This window comes from Cicer arietinum, chromosome 1 (genome assembly GCF_000331145.2).
Source record: "Cicer arietinum cultivar CDC Frontier isolate Library 1 chromosome 1, Cicar.CDCFrontier_v2.0, whole genome shotgun sequence".
Classification (NCBI taxonomy): domain Eukaryota; kingdom Viridiplantae; phylum Streptophyta; class Magnoliopsida; order Fabales; family Fabaceae; genus Cicer; species Cicer arietinum.
In genome coordinates this window covers 3727895-3748618 of record NC_021160.2, presented here as the reverse complement: position 1 = coordinate 3748618, position 20724 = coordinate 3727895, and the positions used below count along the sequence as shown (strand labels likewise).

General features: G+C 30.0%; 3 protein-coding genes across 5 annotated transcripts; 2 read left to right on the top strand and 1 right to left on the bottom strand.

The window, feature by feature from the left end:
• Positions 1-1742: 1742 nt before the first annotated feature.
• LOC101497644 (serine hydroxymethyltransferase 3, chloroplastic) lies at positions 1743-5266 on the top strand. The gene is made up of 11 exons (XM_004485912.4): positions 1743-2067; positions 2408-2603; positions 2705-2879; positions 2976-3093; positions 3194-3306; positions 3419-3541; positions 3703-3807; positions 3952-4038; positions 4126-4233; positions 4467-4539; positions 4903-5266. Exons 1-11 carry the CDS (start codon positions 1878-1880, stop codon positions 5175-5177), a joined length of 1563 nt encoding a protein of 520 aa, XP_004485969.1. The 5' UTR covers positions 1743-1877; the 3' UTR covers positions 5178-5266.
• A 1866-nt stretch (positions 5267-7132) lies between these two features.
• Positions 7133-9091, top strand: LOC101497323 (eukaryotic translation initiation factor 4E-1-like). The gene is made up of 5 exons (XM_004485911.4): positions 7133-7503; positions 7617-7782; positions 7890-8015; positions 8695-8760; positions 8852-9091. Exons 1-5 carry the CDS (start codon positions 7211-7213, stop codon positions 8900-8902), a joined length of 702 nt encoding a protein of 233 aa, XP_004485968.1. The 5' UTR covers positions 7133-7210; the 3' UTR covers positions 8903-9091.
• Positions 9092-10441: 1350 nt separating this feature from the next.
• LOC101496566 (transcription factor GTE12-like) lies at positions 10442-14609 on the bottom strand. 3 transcript variants are annotated; one of them, XM_004485909.4, is made up of 11 exons: positions 14470-14605; positions 13963-14034; positions 12972-13821; positions 12716-12776; positions 12331-12383; positions 12182-12239; positions 12009-12092; positions 11784-11905; positions 11609-11675; positions 11057-11178; positions 10442-10975 (listed from the first exon to the last, which is right to left on the bottom strand). In XM_004485909.4, the coding sequence occupies exons 3-11, from the start codon at positions 13692-13694 to the stop codon at positions 10724-10726; spliced, it is 1542 nt and encodes a 513-aa protein (XP_004485966.1). In that variant the 5' UTR covers positions 13695-13821; positions 13963-14034; positions 14470-14605; the 3' UTR covers positions 10442-10723. The 3 variants fall into 3 exon arrangements, with proteins under 3 accessions (XP_004485966.1, XP_004485965.1, XP_004485967.1); XM_004485908.4 differs by lacking the exon at positions 13963-14034 and having other exon boundaries at positions 14470-14609; XM_004485910.4 differs by lacking the exon at positions 13963-14034 and having other exon boundaries at positions 12716-12752; positions 14470-14609.
• Between the last annotated feature and the right edge of the window lie 6115 nt (positions 14610-20724).

Sequence of the window (20724 nt, the reverse complement as noted above, 5' to 3'; positions counted from 1 at the left end):
TTTAAAGCTAACATTGCCGAGAGTATTTTATCATGCACCTTCACACCTAAATGTGTCACTCTTCGGTCAATGTTAAAATACAATTTTATTTATTTAATCATTTATATTAAGTTTTAAAATTGATAGTTTCAGAAGTTTTAAATTTTTGAAACTTTCAGAAGTTTCAAATTTTCGAAATAAGAATTACATTTTAAAATTTTAAAAAGTTTCAAGAGTTTCAAAATTTTCTCTATTTTAAAAGTTTCATATTGCTCTAAACTTTTGAAAATCTGGAAATTTTCTATTTCGGATGTATGAAAAATTCGAGTGCCACTTACTTTTTTTTATTTCAAAAATTAAGAAATATTCAAAAATTATGGTAAATTATTTAAAGTTTTGAAAGAGGAGGTGAAAAATAAGTGGAAAAAAAAGTTGAAAGTTTTATAGAATACTAAAAGGGCAAAATTGTATTTTTACGTTGATTTGACGTGATAAGTTTAGGTCTGAGGATACAAGATAGAATACTCCATTGCAAATATAGGTGAGAATAGGCTAGGCCAAACTATGTTTTGCTATGTCTCAGCTCGACCTATGGTCTGTCTTAAGCTTATTTTTTAGGTTTCAGTCTCACTTTGATAGAAGTTTGGTATGACATGTTAGTCTAATATATTTCATTTTAATATTTTTGAATAAGTAATTAAAATTATCTTATAATAGATTAACGAGTTAATATGTCAATAAAATAAAGTTCTATTTTGATATTTAATATGTTATTTTGAATAATATAATTTTATACACATTATACTTCAATTTTATATTATATTAATACATTTAAATATGTCAAAAACTAAATAATTTTAATATACGTAAATTACTAAAAAAATGAATATCTAACAAAAATAATAAATTTTAATATAATAATTATAATAATAAAAAAATATATTATTTATATTTATTTAAATTAGTCGACCTAATAAACTTAAAAAATTTATTACGTATTCTGTATCATAATCTTTTTTATTAAATAAGTTTTTTTTTTAAAAGATTTGAGTTTGTCTATTTAAAAGAAAAATCTGACCTGATCAAGACATGACGTAGATTAGGTCGTAAGCTTTTGTCCATCTATTTGACATATTTTCACCTCTAATTATAATAAAATATAACATAAAGAACTAAATTAAAAAGAAAAAAATAAAACAAAAATTAATTTAAACTTAAATCATCAAAAGTATATTTTAGGCTTGATTCTATTATGTCGGGTGAGAAGGTGATTTGTAATAAACATTGAGCCTACATCTATTATCAATGAGACTATGGAGAAGAAATGAGAAGAAGATGGAGAATGAAGAGTAAAAGGAAAATGAATATTATAGTAAAACCGTAATTTAAAGAAGAGAGAAATTGAGATATGTAGAATAAATTCTACTCACTCATAGAAGAATAGCGCATTTTGTTGTTTGTTGTTAACTTTGAAAATGTTTATAGAGAAAAAAATGAAAATGTCGTCAGAAAAAGTTGGATAGAAAGTGTGAAAAAAAGAAATTTGATGGAAATGAAATATTTTCTATTTAAATATTCATATTCAAAAAAAAATAACATTTACTTTCCTTACCTTCTCTAGACTAATATATCTAACGACAAAATAATTGTATTCTGAAAAATGATAAAATAATTGTAAACAATTTATAAAATTGACAAAAATACCCCACGAATACCGAATACTCGAGCTTCACAATTCATGGTATTTAAGTCTCTGCAGTACACACCATACGTCTTCTTTCCGCGCCGCAGCAGCCAGTCTTTCCCAAAAACCCATTTCTTTCTCTCTTCTCTTCTCTTCACTTACCTTTTCCTCTTCTTCACTGTGTGTGGTGAGCGCAAAACCCTAATTTATCATCATGTCGTCGTGTACTGGAGTTGCAATGATGAGTTCTTTGCAACAACCTCTCTGGACTAAGTTGCATAATTTCACTTCTAATAAGGGGCATACCAGTCATTTCTTTTTACCCTGCAAAGCTTCTCATGTCGAAGCAAGTTTAGTCGCTGGAAACCCATCATCTTTGTCTTTCTCTGTCCCTCAAATTGGAGGTACTTTTTTTCAGAGAATAATTATCCTTTTTATTTATTGTAGACATCTTGTTACGTGGCAAATTGTTTTAATCATGTTTGGTAATTATTATGCTAGTAAGTTATTTAAGTATGATAATGTCAACAACAATGTATTTTTACTTAAAGTATAGCTTTGGATTATTTGTTTTAATCCGGTTTGATGTTTAGTATTATTATCAAGTTCAAGTTTTTGATACTGTTTTATATATATGTATCTGAATTCTGTATTTTGCATACTGATATGTAAATATATATGTCCAAAGGTGGTGATTTTTTTTTTGTTCATGAAATTGGAATCAAATGAAATTATAAATATCAGGTGATGGATGTAGCTTCTTGGACTATGGCTTGAATGAAGCTGATTCTGAAGTTCATACAATAATTAACAAGGAAAAGGACCGTCAATTTAGAAGCCTTGAACTTATTGCTTCTGAGAATTTTACATCTAGAGCAGTGATGGAAGCAGTTGGTTCATGCCTCACAAACAAGTACTCAGAAGGTTTGCCTGGTAAAAGGTAAATTCTTATTTACTTTTACTTTTCCTTTGGAAATTAGAATTTTACTGAAAGTTCCTCTTTTGTAATTTTGTTGATTGGAATCTTATTATACATGTAAGGTATTATGGTGGCAATGAGTTCATTGATGAGCTTGAAACCCTATGTCAAGAAAGGGCACTGGCTGCATTTCATGTTGATGGTAACAAGTGGGGTGTAAATGTTCAACCATTATCTGGTTCCCCAGCTAATTTTGCTGTGTACACTGCAGTTCTTAAGCCACATGATCGAATAATGGTAAACTATTTTTCTCTCACTTAAGTTTGGTTTTTCAAAATTCCGAAATTGAAGTTTGTTATGTTATTGTTCTAATGTGTAATGATATGTTACCAGGGTTTGGATTTGCCTCATGGAGGGCATTTATCTCATGGATTCATGACACCTAAAAGACGTGTATCAGGCACATCAATTTATTTTGAATCTATGCCTTATCGACTTGATGAATCCACAGGTGCTTCAATTTTTTCATTAGAATTGTTTCAGATGTATTGACTTATTTGTCGAATAACTTGGGATAACTTTTTTTTGCACACACTTTGGAATGAAAACAGGTCTTATTGATTACGATATGCTGGAGAAAACTGCCATTCTCTTCCGACCAAAACTCATAATTGCCGGTGCTAGTGCTTATCCTCGAGACATTGATTATCCTCGCATGAGAAAGGTAAGTTTTGTACATTGGCATTTTCAGGAACTAAAATCGTTTTACCTGCTTCTCTACATCGTGTTACTTTTTTCTTCATGAAAAGCTTATTACTTCTTATATGCAAGGATAGATTGCAGATCAAGTAGGTGCTTTTCTTATGATGGATATGGCTCACATAAGTGGGCTTGTTGCTGCATCTGTGCTAGCTGATCCCTTTGAGTTTTGTGATATTGTGACAACCACCACCCACAAGGTTTGATTTGAGATATTTGTGTTTGCTTTGTATTTTTTCACTCAAAATGAAAGAAACAACAATTTGTGCTTTTTGTGTAAAAACATAATTCTTTTTACTTGAAGCCTCACGTGAATACTTTTCTTTGTAACAATACTTACAACACCTATGTCTTCCTCCAGTCTTTGAGAGGTCCTAGAGGTGGTATGATATTCTTCAAGAAAGATGCTGTGCATGGGGTTGATCTTGAGTCTGCCATTAATAATGCTGTTTTTCCCGGTTTACAGGTAAATTTGAAATGTCCTCTAATTGTTCCTTTTTAACTATTCTGATTGAGAAATTGCATGAATCCTATGCACCTATGGAGTCAGATGGATTTATCTTCTTTACCTTCCTAGTTTGTGATTTTAATAAAGTATAGAATTATGCAGGGGGGTCCACATAACCACACAATTGGAGGACTAGCAGTTTGCTTGAAGTATGCCCAGTCTCCAGATTTTAAAAATTACCAAAACCAGGTATATTAATGTCCTCTTTCATCATTCATTTGAGTTGGGCATGAAGCACTTCCTAACAGTAACACTTATAAACCTACCATCCCGCAGGTGGTTGCTAACTGTAGAGCTCTTGCTAACCGATTAATTGAGCATGGATATAAGCTGGTTTCTGGTGGTAGTGATAATCACCTGGTTCTTGTTGATCTGAGGCCATCTGTAAGCTTCTTGCTCTTGTTTTTTTATGGCAATAAAATGATAATTCCCTCTTTTGTCTTCCCTCCCCAATCCGTTGGAGTAATAATGTAGGAGTGTGAAAATTTCTTGTTAATTTGCAGTGCTATGTAAATTGCTGACAAATGTTGTGATAAAATAGATGTGATTTTACTTATTGATGTATATTCTTTTTAGTACACAACTATATTTCATATTAATCAAATCACATTCTTTAGGGTATCGATGGTGCTCGGGTGGAGAAAATTCTTGACATGGCTTTTATAACCCTCAACAAAAATTCAGTGCCTGGTGAGTTCCTTGCAGCTTGTTGCATATCATTTAGGGAGTGTTTGGTATGTGGAGTCATTTTTCATTTGTAAAAATCATGTTTTCTAGGAATGTGTAAAATGTGTTTGGTATGCTTTAAGTTTTTCACCTTCATGGGAATTTTTTATTCTGATCCCATCTTGGGAATATTTTCCCGCGAAACCAAATTATAAAAATATTTGTAGGAATTTTAGTTTCTTGAGGTATTTTTAAAACATTCATACCAATCATATTTAGATTCCTAAATTGAGTTAAAAAGTCCCACTACCAAACACATCTTAGTTTGCATTTTTACTTATTCAGTTATTCTTTGTGACTATTACTGACATGTACTAATTACAAAAGGCGACAAGAGTGCCCTAGTTCCTGGAGGCATTCGCATTGGGTCACCTGCTATGACAACAAGAGGACTTGGTGAGAAAGAATTTGCACTAATTGCAGACTTAATTCATGAGGGTGTGCAGATAAGTCTTGAAGCCAAAAGTTTGGTCTCAGGAACTAAGGTTCAAGATTTCCTGAATTTCGTCTTATCTCCTGAATTTCCTCTGGGAAATAAGGTTTCAGATTTGCGTAGGAAAGTTGAAGCTCTTACTTCTCAGTATCCTATTCCTGGAGTCTAATCCTACTTGCTTAATGAGTGTCAAAGACTAGGACAAAACTTTTATAAATTTTGATACGATAATAAGTACATGTTTCATTTTTGTGTTGATGTTAATATTGTTTGTTTCATTTCCTGGTAAAATGTGTCTGCTGATGCTCTAATTACATCCTTGAAATACTTCTTAGTTCTCCGTTTGTCTAAAAGCAAAGATTTTGAAGGCATTACTGTTGCATTTTGTGCAGATAATGGAGTATTGAATGATGAAAAGATTGTTACCGATAAGCCATTAGTTTAAGGTTTGAAAGTCATTTTAGTTGTACAAAAGCGGTAGTAAATGTCATTACATTTGTTCTTATAGATAATAAATAAAGTGATTATATGAAAGGATGAATTTGATAATGATTTAAAAGAATGGGCAAGACCATTCTTTAGCTCTTTATAGATAAATAAAGTGATCAGGTGAAAGAATGAATATATTCCAAATGTGCAAGAAGTGGTGAAAAATACGATGTTGGACTTTGATCAGGGGTTTGTATGGGAATGACAAGAATTGAGAAGAGGATTAGAAGTAAGCGAATCAAATGTTGTATTATTGACGTGTGAAGGAGAATTTGTGGTTTAAGGGAAGTTGGAAAACTTGGTATTTGAAAGGCATACCACAACAAAGAAATTGTTAATGTTGAAGATAACCAATTTAAATCAATATATGAAATCCATAATTCAGTAAAAATAACATCTTTAGAAACTTTATTTTCCCATCGGTAGAAATATAGTTGTAACCCTAATGAGCATTTAAGTAACCTAGAAAACACTCTTTGAAATATATGAAAGGCATTTAAGTAAAAAGTTTTTTTCTAAAATGATTTTTTTATAAAATAATAATAACAGGAAAAGTAGCTCTAATTTTGACAATTGTCGGAGAAGTGTTATCAGTAGTCTACAATAGTGATATTTGAAATTCGTTCGAAATTTTGATGCGGATTGATGTCACCACCTTTTAGTTGAAGTTCAAGGAATTTCGTATTCTTAGGATTGAAACAATGATATTATTGGTCGTGTTATTATAAAACAAGAAGAAAAAAAAAGTTAAATTGCAATATTCTAATATTCTTTTTCTTATTGTGAAGTTGATCTAATGTCTCAATTGTGAGAATGAATAATACCATATGTTTCTATTTACAAGAATGATATTGATTGTTGTTAAAATTTTAAATTATTTTTAAGTTTTGATTTACAATACACAACGTAAACACTTCCACACCTAAAAAGTGATTTTGCAAACCCTAATTAACACAACATTGACTGCTTATACCATATCTAGGGGTGACAATTACAATTGAAATCAGAGCTTATAGGCACATGCAAAAAATACCCTCAATTGGTAGGATAAAAAGCCACACTATGATATGGATATAAACTCAGATGATTATCCATAAAGTAGAGTGGATATAGACACAGATACTGATATTTTAGTGTCATCCCATCTTACACTCATATATAAATATATTTATTTATATAATCAATTTTATGATTTTTTAATATACAAAGATTTTTTTCAAACGCGAGTATGGAGACGAACACAATAATATTCAGCTCTAAGGGTGTCCATCATCCCTAAGTGTATAATATAATTGCTTAGTAAAAAATCAGAATATTTTTATAAAAGTTATAAACTGTTTTCATAAGCTATCATAAACAACTTATAAAACTATACTAAAAACAACTTATAAACATTTGATAAGTTGTTTCTATAAACTTTACTAAATAATTTTAAATAATCTCACAAACGTTTATTCAAGTAATAAACTAAAATAAGTTAAATTATTGTTTGTAATTTTTTTTTAACTAAAGGGTGATAGCATAGTTAGAATGTTAGATTACATGTAATATGGACCTTGAAACCCAAAAATTGTGAGCAAACCGAGCCCATGAATACTCTCTCAATGAAGACCTTTTTGTTTATTTATTAAGATTCAGATTAAAAACACCAAGTGAGTAAATCCACTGCCTATTAGTAATTCGGAAAGAGAAAAGAAAAACTCGAGAGCAAAAATGGTTGTTGAAGACGTTCCAAAATCAACCATCACCGACGATCAAATCCCTAATAGGGTTATTGAAGACGATAACAACAACATCAACGACCTTGAAGAAGGTGAGATCCTCGACGAAGACGATTCTTCCGCCACTTCCAAATCCCACACCACCGCCATCGTTCATCAACCTCACCCCCTCGAGAATTCTTGGACCTTTTGGTTCGATAACCCTTCCGCCAAATCCAAACAAGCCGCTTGGGGTAGTTCTATTCGACCTATCTACACTTTCGCCACTGTTGAAGAGTTTTGGAGGTAAAGTTTCAATCTTTTTATTTTAGGGTTCCATTAAAAAAAATCAAGTTTTTTCTTTATTGTTTCTTGAATATTTCTTGTTTGTGAAACTTATTCTTTTTTAATTTTCTCAGCATTTACAATAACATTCACCATCCTAGTAAGTTGGCTGTTGGAGCTGATTTTCATTGTTTCAAATATAAAATTGAACCTAAATGGGAGGACCCCATTTGTTCTAATGGTGGAAAATGGACTATGACTTTTCAGAAGGGAAAGTCTGATACTAGTTGGTTGTATACGGTATGGTTTTGAATCTGTTATGAGGGTTATTGATTTTGATTATTCTTCTTGTTATAAATAAAAAAGGAAATTGATTTTGTGTTTGTGTGTGTTCTTGATGCATTAAGCTGTTGGCAATGATCGGAGAACAATTTGATCACGGAGATGAAATCTGTGGAGCAGTTGTGAATGTTAGGAATAGGCAAGAGAAAATTTCTATTTGGACTAAGAATGCTTCGAATGAAGCTGCTCAGGTAATTTCTTGTTTTTATTATTTCTGTTGATTGAATTGGAACTAGAAGCTTGTATTGATGTTAAACAGTAATGGTATTGTGATTTTTCAAACTAAAGATTTGTATTTGTTATGTGAATGACACCTCAAAGAAAGAACTAGATGGTTCTTGTGGGAAAACTATTGAGGTGCATCTAATTGTAAATGGGACATATGTTCATAGTTACTGAGCAATTACAATGACCAGTTTTACCATTTTCGTTGCATCAATGCTTGTGTTTCTTGTTTTCCGTCCATCCTGTATAGTTTTGAGTGAACCATCAATATAGTCTTTGAAGTTATAAATGTTTTTGCAATTCGTTCCTGCTAGTTCACAAAATTTCATAATGATCTATGATATTGAAAATCCTCAACCACATTGGTCTTTTTGTGCCGATCAATTCAGTCCTTTAAATCATCATGAAGGAACTAATGTGACCGAGAATTTAAAATTCAAGTATCACTTAGGAATTTCATTGATTTCAAAGACATTGTTTGACTCTAACAATTTTAAGAATTAAATTGGTGATTCACTCTATAGTTGTCAGTAGGAGGGAGTTTAAACTCTTAGGTGTTGTCAGAAACGTGGAGGCTGAATATGTGATTATACCATATATTTGGCAACTTGAGGAACATATAAACTTAATTTTGTTATATTTCAGGTGAGCATCGGAAAACAGTGGAAGGAGTTTCTTGATTATAATGAAACCATTGGCTTTATATTTCATGTAAGTAGAACTACCCGCATGGCTTCATATTTCTGTCACACTTTATCTTAATACAACCTAACTGTTGTTTTGCACCATTCCATTTATGCAGGAGGATGCAAAGAAGCTTGACAGAAATGCTAAAAATAAATACGTCGTATGAAGTATGAATTGTATAGCGTTCTTACTTGGTTGCAAGTGCGTGAGAGATGTCCTCCAACATCCAACATGTAGCTTATATGCATTCTATGCCTTTTAAATCTCTCATCATCAGTAGTATTTTCAGATTTTTGTACGGATTATCTTTGTGACTGTAGACAGTATTTCATGAATAATAGAGTGATTTAGTTAATTGCTTCTTGATTGAATGTGGAAAAATTCCTGCATTTTGTGGGGAAACAAGTTTTGGTTGAAATTATTGCATTTTGTTTTGATGGCAAGCTCGCCACTGAAGATTTGAATAAAATTAGTAGTTGATTTGTAAGTCACTTAACCATGGTTTTTAAATAGAGATTCGAATGGTGAATGGGAATTATATTTTTTGAATTATGAATGGATTCACAAGATACGTTATCAATCAATAAACAAAAATGCCATATTTCATATATGAACCTCAATAATTTACTATTCAAGTCAAATATCAAATAACAAGAAAACTAGGAAAGTGGTCAGTTTAGGTTATAAAAAAAATTGTTGGCTACATAAATTTAGATAGTATTCATTATATTTATGCTCAACTTACAAGAAAGCTCTCCAATTCAGAAAGCTCTACACCACCACGCATCATATTTGGAGCCTTAAACTCTAGGATTATGTGCTAAGAACCAAATAATTGGTATTTGATTTCACATCATTGTTTCAATTAATTTGCAAAAACAGTTTTGTTCATATATAGAATTTTAGAAATGGAAGAAATAGAGAGGATCATAATTTATAATGGGTCGATTTGTTTAAAAATAAATTAAAATTGATTTTTTGTAGCAATCTATCTTTTTGTTATAACATTTTAAAAAAAAAATTAAAATAAAATTTCACATAAAAAATTGATTTAAATTGTTTATCTTAAAATATAATTTTCATCTATTTTCTACAACTTTTTTTGAATAATAAAATTTCAAATAATTATTAAAAGAAAAATAATTCTGAGAAGCTCTTCATAAAAATTACTTTTTTTAAAATTATTATAAAAAAAAGTTAATTTTTATCATGTTTAAATTTTTAATATTGAACATCTAAGTTATTGAATGTTCAAATTATTTTTTAAAATAAATTTCTACTATTTTAAAATAAATTTTTAAAATATAAAGTAAAACCATCTTTTTTTAAATCTTAAACAAATGGACTCAGTAATAGGTTGGGACTTGTTTTACATTTAATGCTATGTCTAGAAGTGCTTTTCAAAATCCTTATTCTCTCTGACGGTGAAGTTGTCTGATAATGTTTTATTTGGAAAGTTGGTGCAAAAGAGGAAGAGGTTGTAAGAGTTTAAGAAATAGAATGACGTTAGACTGGTTCTTTAATGTGTTCGGCACTCTTCAATAGTAGGAGAAGTGGGAGCAAAACAAGACGAGGGATAAAATGCATCCTCTATACTAAAAGGAAGAGAGAAAGAAAACATATTGAATTGCATATATCATGTGTTTCAGCATAAATAAAATGAAGTGTTGTTCACTTGGCGTATCCGTGCTTATCAAAAACTCAATGCAACAACAACCAATCAATATTTCCCGGATTTTAGCATAATCTCAACATTTTTATATGACAATACACCAAAGTCTATCAGTGCTTGCTTTCAAGTTTGCGGGAGAATTCCTCCATATAGATCCCCAACAGGGCTTTTTTAGATAAAAAATCCAAACAGGAATATATCATCAGCTTATAGGGCACAAAGACCTAATTCTACAGCAAATATGCATATACAAATTATTGTAATGTTTCCTGTCTGAAGGATATAAACAATCAATACTGGCAGAACAAAGGTTTATCAAAAAATTTCCCCTTCCTCCCAGACTCCTCCGTTCAGAACCTCATCATCATCATCTGCGATGTAATCATCCTTGATAAATAAACCAAGTCGCTCCAATGGGTTCTCAAACTGAAGTTTATCCAATTTCTCCATTGCAGTTCTGTAGTCGTTTCTACCACCCAGGGCCTTATAAGACAGTGTACACCCACTCAAACTCTCCAGTTCTTTCACAACCTCCAAATTATGTTCAATGTCAACAGATCTCTTCATCTACAAAAAAACACCGAAGTGAATATTCATTTTGCTAATTATACAGAATTTGGGTTTACAATATATAGACAACAACAAAACCTTTTCTATTGCAACTCGGGCAGCTTCTCTTTCCTTTTCTCTTTGTTGCCGCAATTCTTCCTCAGCCCTCATTCTTGCAGCAGCTTCAGCAGTTTTAATTTGGGCTTCAATCCTTGCTTGCTCTGTTATGCAGCATACCATGAAGGGTGGTAATCATAAATGAATTAAATTACAGTTCTCATCGTTCCAATAGAAAAAGTCAATTCAAAGAATCTATCGCTCTCGCATACTTCAAAGAAAAGTTAACACTATCCTATTGCCTACCAGTCCACAATCATATACTATACTTGACATATATCTAAAATCTAATTACAAAAACCCCAATTTATTCAGAAACTCCAGGAAAGCCAATGTGGTTTAAACAAAAGAATGGCACCTCATAACACGCCTGACATAAATGAAGTGCATGAAGCACGTTCTTTTTTGAGAGATTACGAAAATTGGAAAAATGGAACAAAGGCAAATAATGTTAATGATGAGCAGTCAGTTCACGAGAGGTGAACAGATATGCTACCAATTTAAATAGTTTACCAAGTAAGAGATAATACTGACCTTCACGCTGTAGCCTTTCCAATCTCTCCTTTTCAAGCTGCATTTTCATAGGATCGCTTTTATCACCCTAAACAGTGCAATGGAAAAATAAATTAGTAAATCACACTACATTACAATATGCCTTTCTCGCCTTCATGTATCTTTGTTAAGGGAAGAGCAGGAAAGAAAACCTCACATGTTCAAGTAGTGTCTTTTGTTGTGCTTTCAATATTGTATCAGCAAAGCGGCTTTTGAGCATAGCAGCACGAAGAGCCTTTTTAGGAGACAGCGGAACAGGAAGAACAGGGGTGCTCCATACTAAAGCATAAATGAAATTAATAAACAACAATCTCTATCATACCAATTCTCACCACAAAGAAAAATTACTCATTAAAGAAGCTTAGAAGATAGAGACACTAACCTTCACCAGAAGAGGCATCAGTAGCAAGAGTTGCATGCTGAGAACTAGGACATGTGTGTTCACTATCTAAAGAACTTACAGCCCCTTTACATAATATCAACAGCAAGTATACCATATCAGCAGTAAAGTAAGCGGGTAGTACATAATATTTCACAAATCATAATTCTTCTCACCATCAGAACCGGGATCAGATTTCCTCTGCAAAGGTGACGTACATTTAGTCTGGCAGTCCTGGTATTAGATACAACGTTTTCTTAGATTTCAAAGTAACAGGATTTTCTTAAAGCTACAGCTAACTTCGCAAATGATATATTATTAAAACCTGTTTCAAAGCAACAGCACTGCACACAGTTGACTGCTCCCTTTGTTCAGATCCTTCAAAATATGCATCCAAGTCAAACCACAAATATAAGTCAATCAGGCAACCAACAACACACAGAACACGTAAGCAACCACCACAAGATTGACTAATTAGCTGATGGAACTAGAGTCAAATTGCTAGATATGACACAACAGCATGTTATCATAACCAGTTACCAAACCAAAACCACACTTGCATGTGGAAAGAGACTCAATGAAAGACAGAATTCCTTTACAGAGCCAGCACCAGAAAGTTGTTCCTAACATGGTTACATTTCTGCCTCTAGAATACACAGTTATTAACTCTTCTACAGAACCATAAATGCAGTATTCTTAATGCATCATACCTTTGATCAAGTCCTTCTCAACTGGTTTGCAAGGAATCTGCAATAATTTAGGTACCTCCACCTATGAGCAAAACATTGCCAATATAATGACATCTATCAAGAATACATAAAAAGAAACAAAAGATTCATTTTACAAAAACGTGGCTATGGAGAATAAAGTTGGAAGAAGCATTAATTTTATATCAATTACAGTAAATATACTGTATAGTTGCATATTACAATAGGGCTTTTCTCCCTCAAAGAATACAACACTTACTTTAGCATCTCTTGTTGCCAATGAATTAATCTTGTGAATTCCTTTATGTTCAGATGCTCGTGACTTTTTGGTCAAGGAATCCTTATGTCGGGAATGTGTCACATTACAACTTCTACTCACAGTTTCCTTAATTATTCTATTAACGCTTTCCTCGTGCTCATCTTCAGAAGTCCATTTTTTATCCATGTCTTTCCATTTTCTGTCAAATTCTTGGTTGAGTTCTTTTGCCATCAAATGAACATCATTACTTGGAGGATTATAAGTCATGGCATTTGAAAAGGTCAGTCTGACATCGGCTGCAAACTCCTCTTTGCTATAATAAACATTCTTCTCCAACTTTGTTTTAATCGTGCTAAAATCCATGGGATGAGTAATGATTGTAAAATAATCTGGAATGTTCAATGCTACAGGATCCACTGGCTCTTTAAACACCCAGCTATAGTGATGAGATACCAAGCTTTTGAGGACTCTAGCACACTGCTGTGAACCTTTTCGATCAAGCTTCTGCCTTTTATTCATTTGGCCCTCAATATTCCCTGATGCTTCCCTTTTATTGGAATTTAGAAGAGATGACTTTTTTATAGGATTACAGGGTCCTTTTTTATCAAGTTGAGGCACTTTCTCTCCAAAATCACATTTTGGCCCAGAAACAACTTCTATCCTTTTGGTAGAGAACTTGATCTTCAACTTTGTAGTTGGTGCAATAGTTTCTGTGGCAATCATGGTGATATAAACCAGCGAGTGTGGGCACTTTTTATATCTCCAAGTTCTCAAAAGCCAAAAGACTCTAACTCCTTTGAGGCAAAGGCATCAAATATCATTCCATGTGAAGACAGATCACCTGGACAGCCTGAGTAAACACATCAAAAAGACAACAACCACCATTAGTTTCAGCACAAAAAAAACATATGCAAGGTAAGAACAGGATGGCACTACTTTTCTAATAAACTAAACATGTTTGCTCCACTCAAACTCTCCAACAAAAACTTACCTACTAATAGTTTTTTTTCACAGGACCTTCCAATATTTGAGTAAACAGTTGCAACTAATGAATTCAATTTTCCTAAAACAATAAATCATCAATAAAAATAGAATATTAATGTATTATATTGAAATTGGAAACCAACAAATCATTCACGACAATTAAAATCTTGTCCAAATGATGAATTCAACAAAACCAAGAAACAAATAGCTATACATCAACAATTTGAGGCAACACAAGAATTATCAAAACATCATGATTGACAAATCTCACAAGATCAAGTAAAACAGTACTTCAATTTGATACCCCCCCCCCCCCAAATAAACCATATTTCACCATGTTCCTCGTTTAAATCGAACATGACAAAGAGAAAAGCATAACCAAAATAAATACCAAAAGATTGAAATCGCGTAGGTTAAACTACGAACCCCAAAGAACAAAACAATCAGCGAGAATAGAAAATAAATCACATAAATTCGAGAGCTGGAGAAGAATTAGGGTTCGAAAAGAACGTACCTTAACTGAACCAGAGTGAAAGGGCTACGAAGCCCTAATCGAAGATCGAAGAAAGGAGAAGAAGCGAAAGCAGCGGCAGTGTGAGTAAGCGATTTAGGGTTTTGAGTTGTAATTATTATCTACGCGTAAATGAGCTTCACTTTTTTGTCCTTTTATTATTTTTTCGGGACTGATATTTTTAGTTTTAGTTTTTTTTTTTTTTTTTTTGTTACTTGCGACTTTACTATTTTGTATTATTAGTACTTTTTAGTATCCGACTCGTAGTATTCTTAGAAATATCGAAATAAATAAGAAAGTTTTGTTTGGATTTATTTTTTATATATAAAAATTTGGTTAGAATTGGTTGTTTTTTTTTTAAAACAATTTAGTTGGTTTTAAACGATGTATTCTGTTTATTAATTATAATAAGTTATTTTATTAATTTTCTGTTTAAAAAAAATCACTATTATATATTTGTAATTTTGTTAACAAAATTATATATGATATTTAAAAAATATGTCGTGAGCTTTTATAATTTCATCTCAAAAATTAAAATAATTGTGAAGTTTTAATTTATTCCATGTAAGAAATTGAGAGTCAATTTAATTTTGAAAAGAAATAGAAGTACTTTTTAATTGAGAAAAAAGTAAATGATAATTTAATCTCTATCTAAATTAAAGTGACAAAACATATCAAGTATGTCAGTCAATTCATTCTACGCGTCATTTTAGACGGATTGAATTATAGATTTGAACTTGTGTGTTTAAGTTAAATATGGTATGTCTCGTGTAGCCTGCATTTGACTCTTCAATCTATGTTGGTCCACCTCCCCTTTCTTTTTGGGACTAAACAAACATGATAGCACTATTAGTCATCTCTAATCTAAACCATCATTAGAAAGGACAATTTGATTCTTTCACTGTAATTAACGTGGCAATTTAATTTCTCTATTATAAGTCATTCTTCTTAATTTTCTATTTCTTTTATCCGGCGAAGAGATTTGAAGTGTCTATATTGCTCGAAACCCCACTAACATTGTTTTAAATGTCATTTTATTCAAAAAAAAATATTGTTTCCTCATATATCTTATTTTTCTTGTATGTATAATCAAGATTTTGTTGTCTTAAAACAACATTATTTTGTTCATCTTCATAGGTGCGACGTTGTTTGTTTTTTGACTTGTTGTGATGTTTGTGTTATTCCATTTAACAAATTCATTAGAGATTCAATAAATAACTTGGTTGTCAATGTCACATATTCGAAGTCATGTGTATTGTAATCACTTTGATTTTATCACATTTAAAAACATTTTGTTATTTTATACTATTAACTTATTAACTTGGTGTTGTCAGTTTTGTCATACATTTATCCCTTTTAATTTGAATGATATAAAATTTATGTTATTTATGATATATCCTATTAATTTAAATTAGTGAATATTTTATTCAATAAAAAATAATATAAAACTTCTTCAATTAGTCGCTTACCTTTTTAGCTAAGAATTCTAAAGTAGATGTATATCACTCACTTGATTAAGAAACATAAAGTACTTGACAATCATAGTAATCGATTATAGAATAAAATTATTCACCCATAAAAGATAGTCTCAACATGCAAATAAAGAACTAAGATTTGATTTAATAAAATCAAGTACGTAAACTAAAACAATGTGTATGAATAAATAACTTCATATTAATTAATTAGAAAATGACATCAAGTTAGTTTTATGACAATGTAATCTATTGTTTTTTTAGAAAAAAAATTAAATTTCGCATATATCATTCATTAATAATTGCTCAAGCAATATAGAAATATCATAAAAAAAAAAATGGAGACTAACATAAAAAAATAGAAACTCTTGTTAAATGATCAACCACTGTGTTGGTTTGTCTCATTACAAAAATTAATTTAAAGTTTTGGTAAAAAAATAAAATATATTTACATCAAGAGATATTAACACCAATCTTAAATAGAAATTGATTATCTCACTTTCATGAATAAGTAGCAAGTACGAGAACAAAGAAGACCTAACTATATATAAGACATCGTATTCGTCTTGAATGATTGACACAAAACTCGTTTGTTGTTGTTAATCAAAAAATGTTGAATCAAGATTGCATTTTAAACTAATTGTGCATAATTTTCTGTAATATGTATTAATACTCACTTATTTATGCAACCCACAAACATTGACTAACGCATACTAAAATATGTAAATTTTTATTGTTTTAATAGGTGTTTTGTCTGTGTTTAATTAATGTCAAAAGTTTTACTACCTTTTATAAAATTAATTTTAGTTGTAAATAGTAATATCAAACATCTTTTAAATGAAAAAGGATACAGCAGAAAAACAAATCTATTCAAACTTGTTTTGTGGATAAAATCTATAAATGGAAATAAAAACAAAACAAATTTATAATATCTTTTCCTGCAAAATCTATAAGTGGAATTTAAAAGAATCTATAAACTTGTGTGTCAATGATGATCAAATCTATAAGAATCTAGTTTCAAAACGATAATCTACAAATATATACTAGAAAAGTAATATATCTCACACTCCTACTATTATACCGTTACCTTAATAGCTTAACAAAATTATCCATTTTATTTTATTTTTTATTTAAAAAAAAACGAAAAAAGTTTAATTACCAGAAAACTGTGAAGAATTAAGAACTGTTATAGAATAGTAAACCAATTTAATTGTTTCCTTAAAAACTCCAAAAAAAAAAAGTATTGAAATCAAAAAAAAAATTAATCAATAAATTTAATTTAAATTTTCTAGAACACATATAATTTAAAAAATTTAAAGTTTAAGTTTTTCATAAAAATTTTTATTTTTGAAAAACTCAATCTTTATATTTTCTGAAATTTGTTTGGAATCTCGGGTAGAAAATTTTTTTAATACAAAAATCAGAATTAATTTAGAATTTTGAAGGATTTGTAAAGGTAGGAGTATAAAAGAAGGGGTAGGGGGTAAATTTTATATACACTAATACTAATTTGGGCTAGATGGCCCATTACAAAATCTTGCAAGTCCGTATGAGAATTGGAAAATAAATCAGATGTGGGCTAATATTTCTATGTTTGGGTCATTTGACAAATCAATCTATGAATATAGGAAATATCCTTCCCACCTGGACTATCCCAATAAAATATAGCAAAATTATCACCTTCCCTAAATTAATTTTAATTGTCAATTAGTCAAATGCATTTTACCCTCTAACTTATAGTTGCTCTTTTTATCATAAAATAATAATTTATTACATCTAGTACTTTAAACCCCTAACTTAATATTATTGTTTGCAACTTCCCCTTTTATTGTAATTTAACTCTAAAATAAATATTGTTCTATTAGGAAAGAAAAGACAAAAATTATACACTTATAGTTTATACATTATCACATTTAACCATAGAATATCATTTGTTGCAAAAAAATTGGTCCTAATGATTCAAGGAAAAAAATAGATGGACACGCCGATAGTTTTGTCCTCCAAATATATCAATATATCATAAATATGGAAGAATGCAATTTTGTTGAGAAAATATATGCTCAAATGTTAAAGGCATAAATGCATTAGTTAAATGTGAATAGTTACCTCTTTTCCTTGATAGTATTGGATAAGTATTTAATGTTCATTGTATTTAAGTCATGTTTCAATCTATAGTTGCCAACATTGTTAGGTTGGACATGAAGTATTATGTTTGAATTTAGAATTTTGAAGTTATGTGAATTAATTATGATAGTATTATCATCTCTTCTAAAAAAAATTCAATATTAAATCTAAGAGGTAAATTTTATCAAAAGGAGGAAGTTGAGAAATATAATATTCTTGTTTATCAAAAAAATTGAATTAGGGGTAGTGTTTTATTTTTAAAATTACGGTGGGAAGTGAATCAAGATTAGAGGTAAAATGCATTTCATGATCCTATTTTTCAATATCTAAACATACACAAATGCTAAGTTTTTTTAAGTAATTCTACAACAAACTCTTTTAAATAAATCATAGTATTCTCTCATCTTTTTCTTCTGATAGAAATAGGTCATTCAATATCAATTGTTACCTCAAAATAATTTTTTAAATTGTATTTTATATTATTTTATCTAAGTGATTTTTATATATATTTAGTTTTTTTATACGATTTAATTATTTAAGTGTGATATTATTTTATTTTTTATTTTAATGCGATAATATTTGTTTGATTTTCGCTTTTAGTTTCTATTGTTTATTATCAATATCTGAAATGACACGAGTTCATAAAAAGCATAGTGGATATATCTGAAAATGTCAAAAGACTGAAAGCGAAATTCTTGTTGTTAAAAGTCTAATGAATTTATCTGTGTCACAATCACTTCCTCAAATTTCTAAAATGACTTGTACACTGCTCTCCAATCTTATCTCCAAAAAGTGGTGTCAAATACCCCCAAGCTATTCATTTGTATACTTTCGCCCACACGAAACTTCCTCTATAACTATATGTGTACTACTATATATTGGTCAATATTTTTGTTATGAAATGCAAAGGATAATGCCAGAGAATTATTCCTCTGATTTTTTGGCATTCATTGATGTCTTTTTCTTCACTTTTATTATCATAGATTCAAAAATTAAACGAAAGACATATGGAAAATGTTGAACTTCTATTCACTATTCACCAGATAACGAAGATTTGGATTACATGCGGTTAAAATTGTATGACATTGTGCTTTTGATTCATTTTCTACTATGCAATTAAAACAAAGTAGATATCCAACCAAACATGTCCATAATATTTATAAATAAAAAATTCTAAAGTATTAGAAAGTGTATAGATTGCTTAATAAAGTCATTAAGTCCTTACTTCACGAGATATATATCTATTTCCGGCAAATGTTATAAGAAATTATCTTTATAGGTAGGTAGTCAACCATAAACTACTATTTAAAATCATTTAAAAATTACCGACACTCATCGAATATATAGTTAAGTTAATTATTTTGTTTCTATTCCTTACACTTAAAACACTAACTCAATTGCTATAAATTGAAAAGACAAATTTATTATTAAATATATAATTTAAAATTCAAACTATTAAACCAACAACAGTTAAGTCATAATCCAAATCATAAAAACTAAAAAAGTAAATAAATAGTAACTTATACTTTTGATTGGCCTTAAAATTTCAAATAACTTTTAAAATCAAGTTAAATAATCCACTGTTAGCTAACTATTAGCTAATCAATTTTGCAATCTTAAATGAGAAACCTCCAAATTAACCAGCCGAAATTTTGTACATAACTTAATAGTACAATAAAGTGCGTGTTATGGAAGCAATCATGCATACTTTTCTTTTCACCACAAGGCTTTGATGCACTACCACGTCATCATATTATTGCTTGATCTGGTCTTTGGGTTTAGGTTAATTAATCATATACAATACACGTGTCATTGACATCATGGTGGTTCTATTATTCACTGCACGTGGCCTCGTTGTCATTATCATCTAACTAAGTTGGATTTGGGAATCACACCGCAAAATAACATTTATAAAAATATATTATTTCGTAAATATAACTTATTTATAATTACAAAAATTTGATAAATTAAAAGTTAAAATAAAAAACATTTTTGCAATTACCATGAGTTACTTTATGAAATAATATATTTGTAACAAGTATAATTTTTAGTATGAGTTTCGTTCTTAAATTGTAATTAAAAAAGAAAATAAATTTAAACGACAATGCTTTTATTTAAGAACAAGTTGTGGGTTACTTGAGAGAGTTGAGAGAGATAATAGGGGTGGTTTGTCCTTGGGTTTATTATAAGGCATATAAAAATGAAGTTATAAATTACAAGTTTCTTCTAAGTTTGGAAGGAATGTCAATAATATGCTTTAGCTTCCTTGTTTGCCGGTTTGTTGCTTGTCAGGAAATATCGGTATAGTTGTATAATAATTAAATACTTATTTAAAAAAAAAGTGCTTTATTATAAATATATTTACTTGCACTTATTTCATAAATTATATTATTTTGAATGGTTGTGAGAAACTCCATGCCCCACTTACTCAATCATGAAATGCACGTGAGATTCTAGCTTTTCATATCTCAATTACAAATTTTATCGTTTTGTGGAAAAAATTCCGTAAAAATATATAGTTGATGATAATTATATAGAAAAACGTTATTATTAATTACATATGACCATATAATCATATATCATGAACTATAATTATTTATGTGATATTATTATTTTAAAAAATTATATGATTTTTTTTTTTTAATTTTAACATGTTTATATA

What these genes read in the sequence shown, in the direction of transcription:
- LOC101497644 (XM_004485912.4), top strand. Translation starts at nt 1,878, where the DNA reads ATGTCGTCGTGTACTGGAGTTGCAATGATGAGTTCTTTGCAACAACCT. An exon ending in AGCCACATGATCGAATAATG is followed by an intron (nt 2,880 to 2,975) that starts GTAAACTATTTT and finishes ATATGTTACCAG; the next exon opens with GGTTTGGATTTGCCTCATGG. An exon ending in CAACAAAAATTCAGTGCCTG is followed by an intron (nt 4,540 to 4,902) that starts GTGAGTTCCTTG and finishes TAATTACAAAAG; the next exon opens with GCGACAAGAGTGCCCTAGTT.
- LOC101497323 (XM_004485911.4), top strand. Translation starts at nt 7,211, where the DNA reads ATGGTTGTTGAAGACGTTCCAAAATCAACCATCACCGACGATCAAATC. An exon ending in ATACTAGTTGGTTGTATACG is followed by an intron (nt 7,783 to 7,889) that starts GTATGGTTTTGA and finishes TGATGCATTAAG; the next exon opens with CTGTTGGCAATGATCGGAGA. An exon ending in CCATTGGCTTTATATTTCAT is followed by an intron (nt 8,761 to 8,851) that starts GTAAGTAGAACT and finishes CCATTTATGCAG; the next exon opens with GAGGATGCAAAGAAGCTTGA.
- LOC101496566 (XM_004485908.4), bottom strand. Translation starts at nt 13,694, where the DNA reads ATGATTGCCACAGAAACTATTGCACCAACTACAAAGTTGAAGATCAAG. An exon ending in GTGCTGTTGCTTTGAAACAG is followed by an intron (nt 12,240 to 12,330) that starts GTTTTAATAATA and finishes ATCTAATACCAG; the next exon opens with GACTGCCAGACTAAATGTAC. An exon ending in TGATGCCTCTTCTGGTGAAG is followed by an intron (nt 11,906 to 12,008) that starts GTTAGTGTCTCT and finishes TTTATGCTTTAG; the next exon opens with TATGGAGCACCCCTGTTCTT.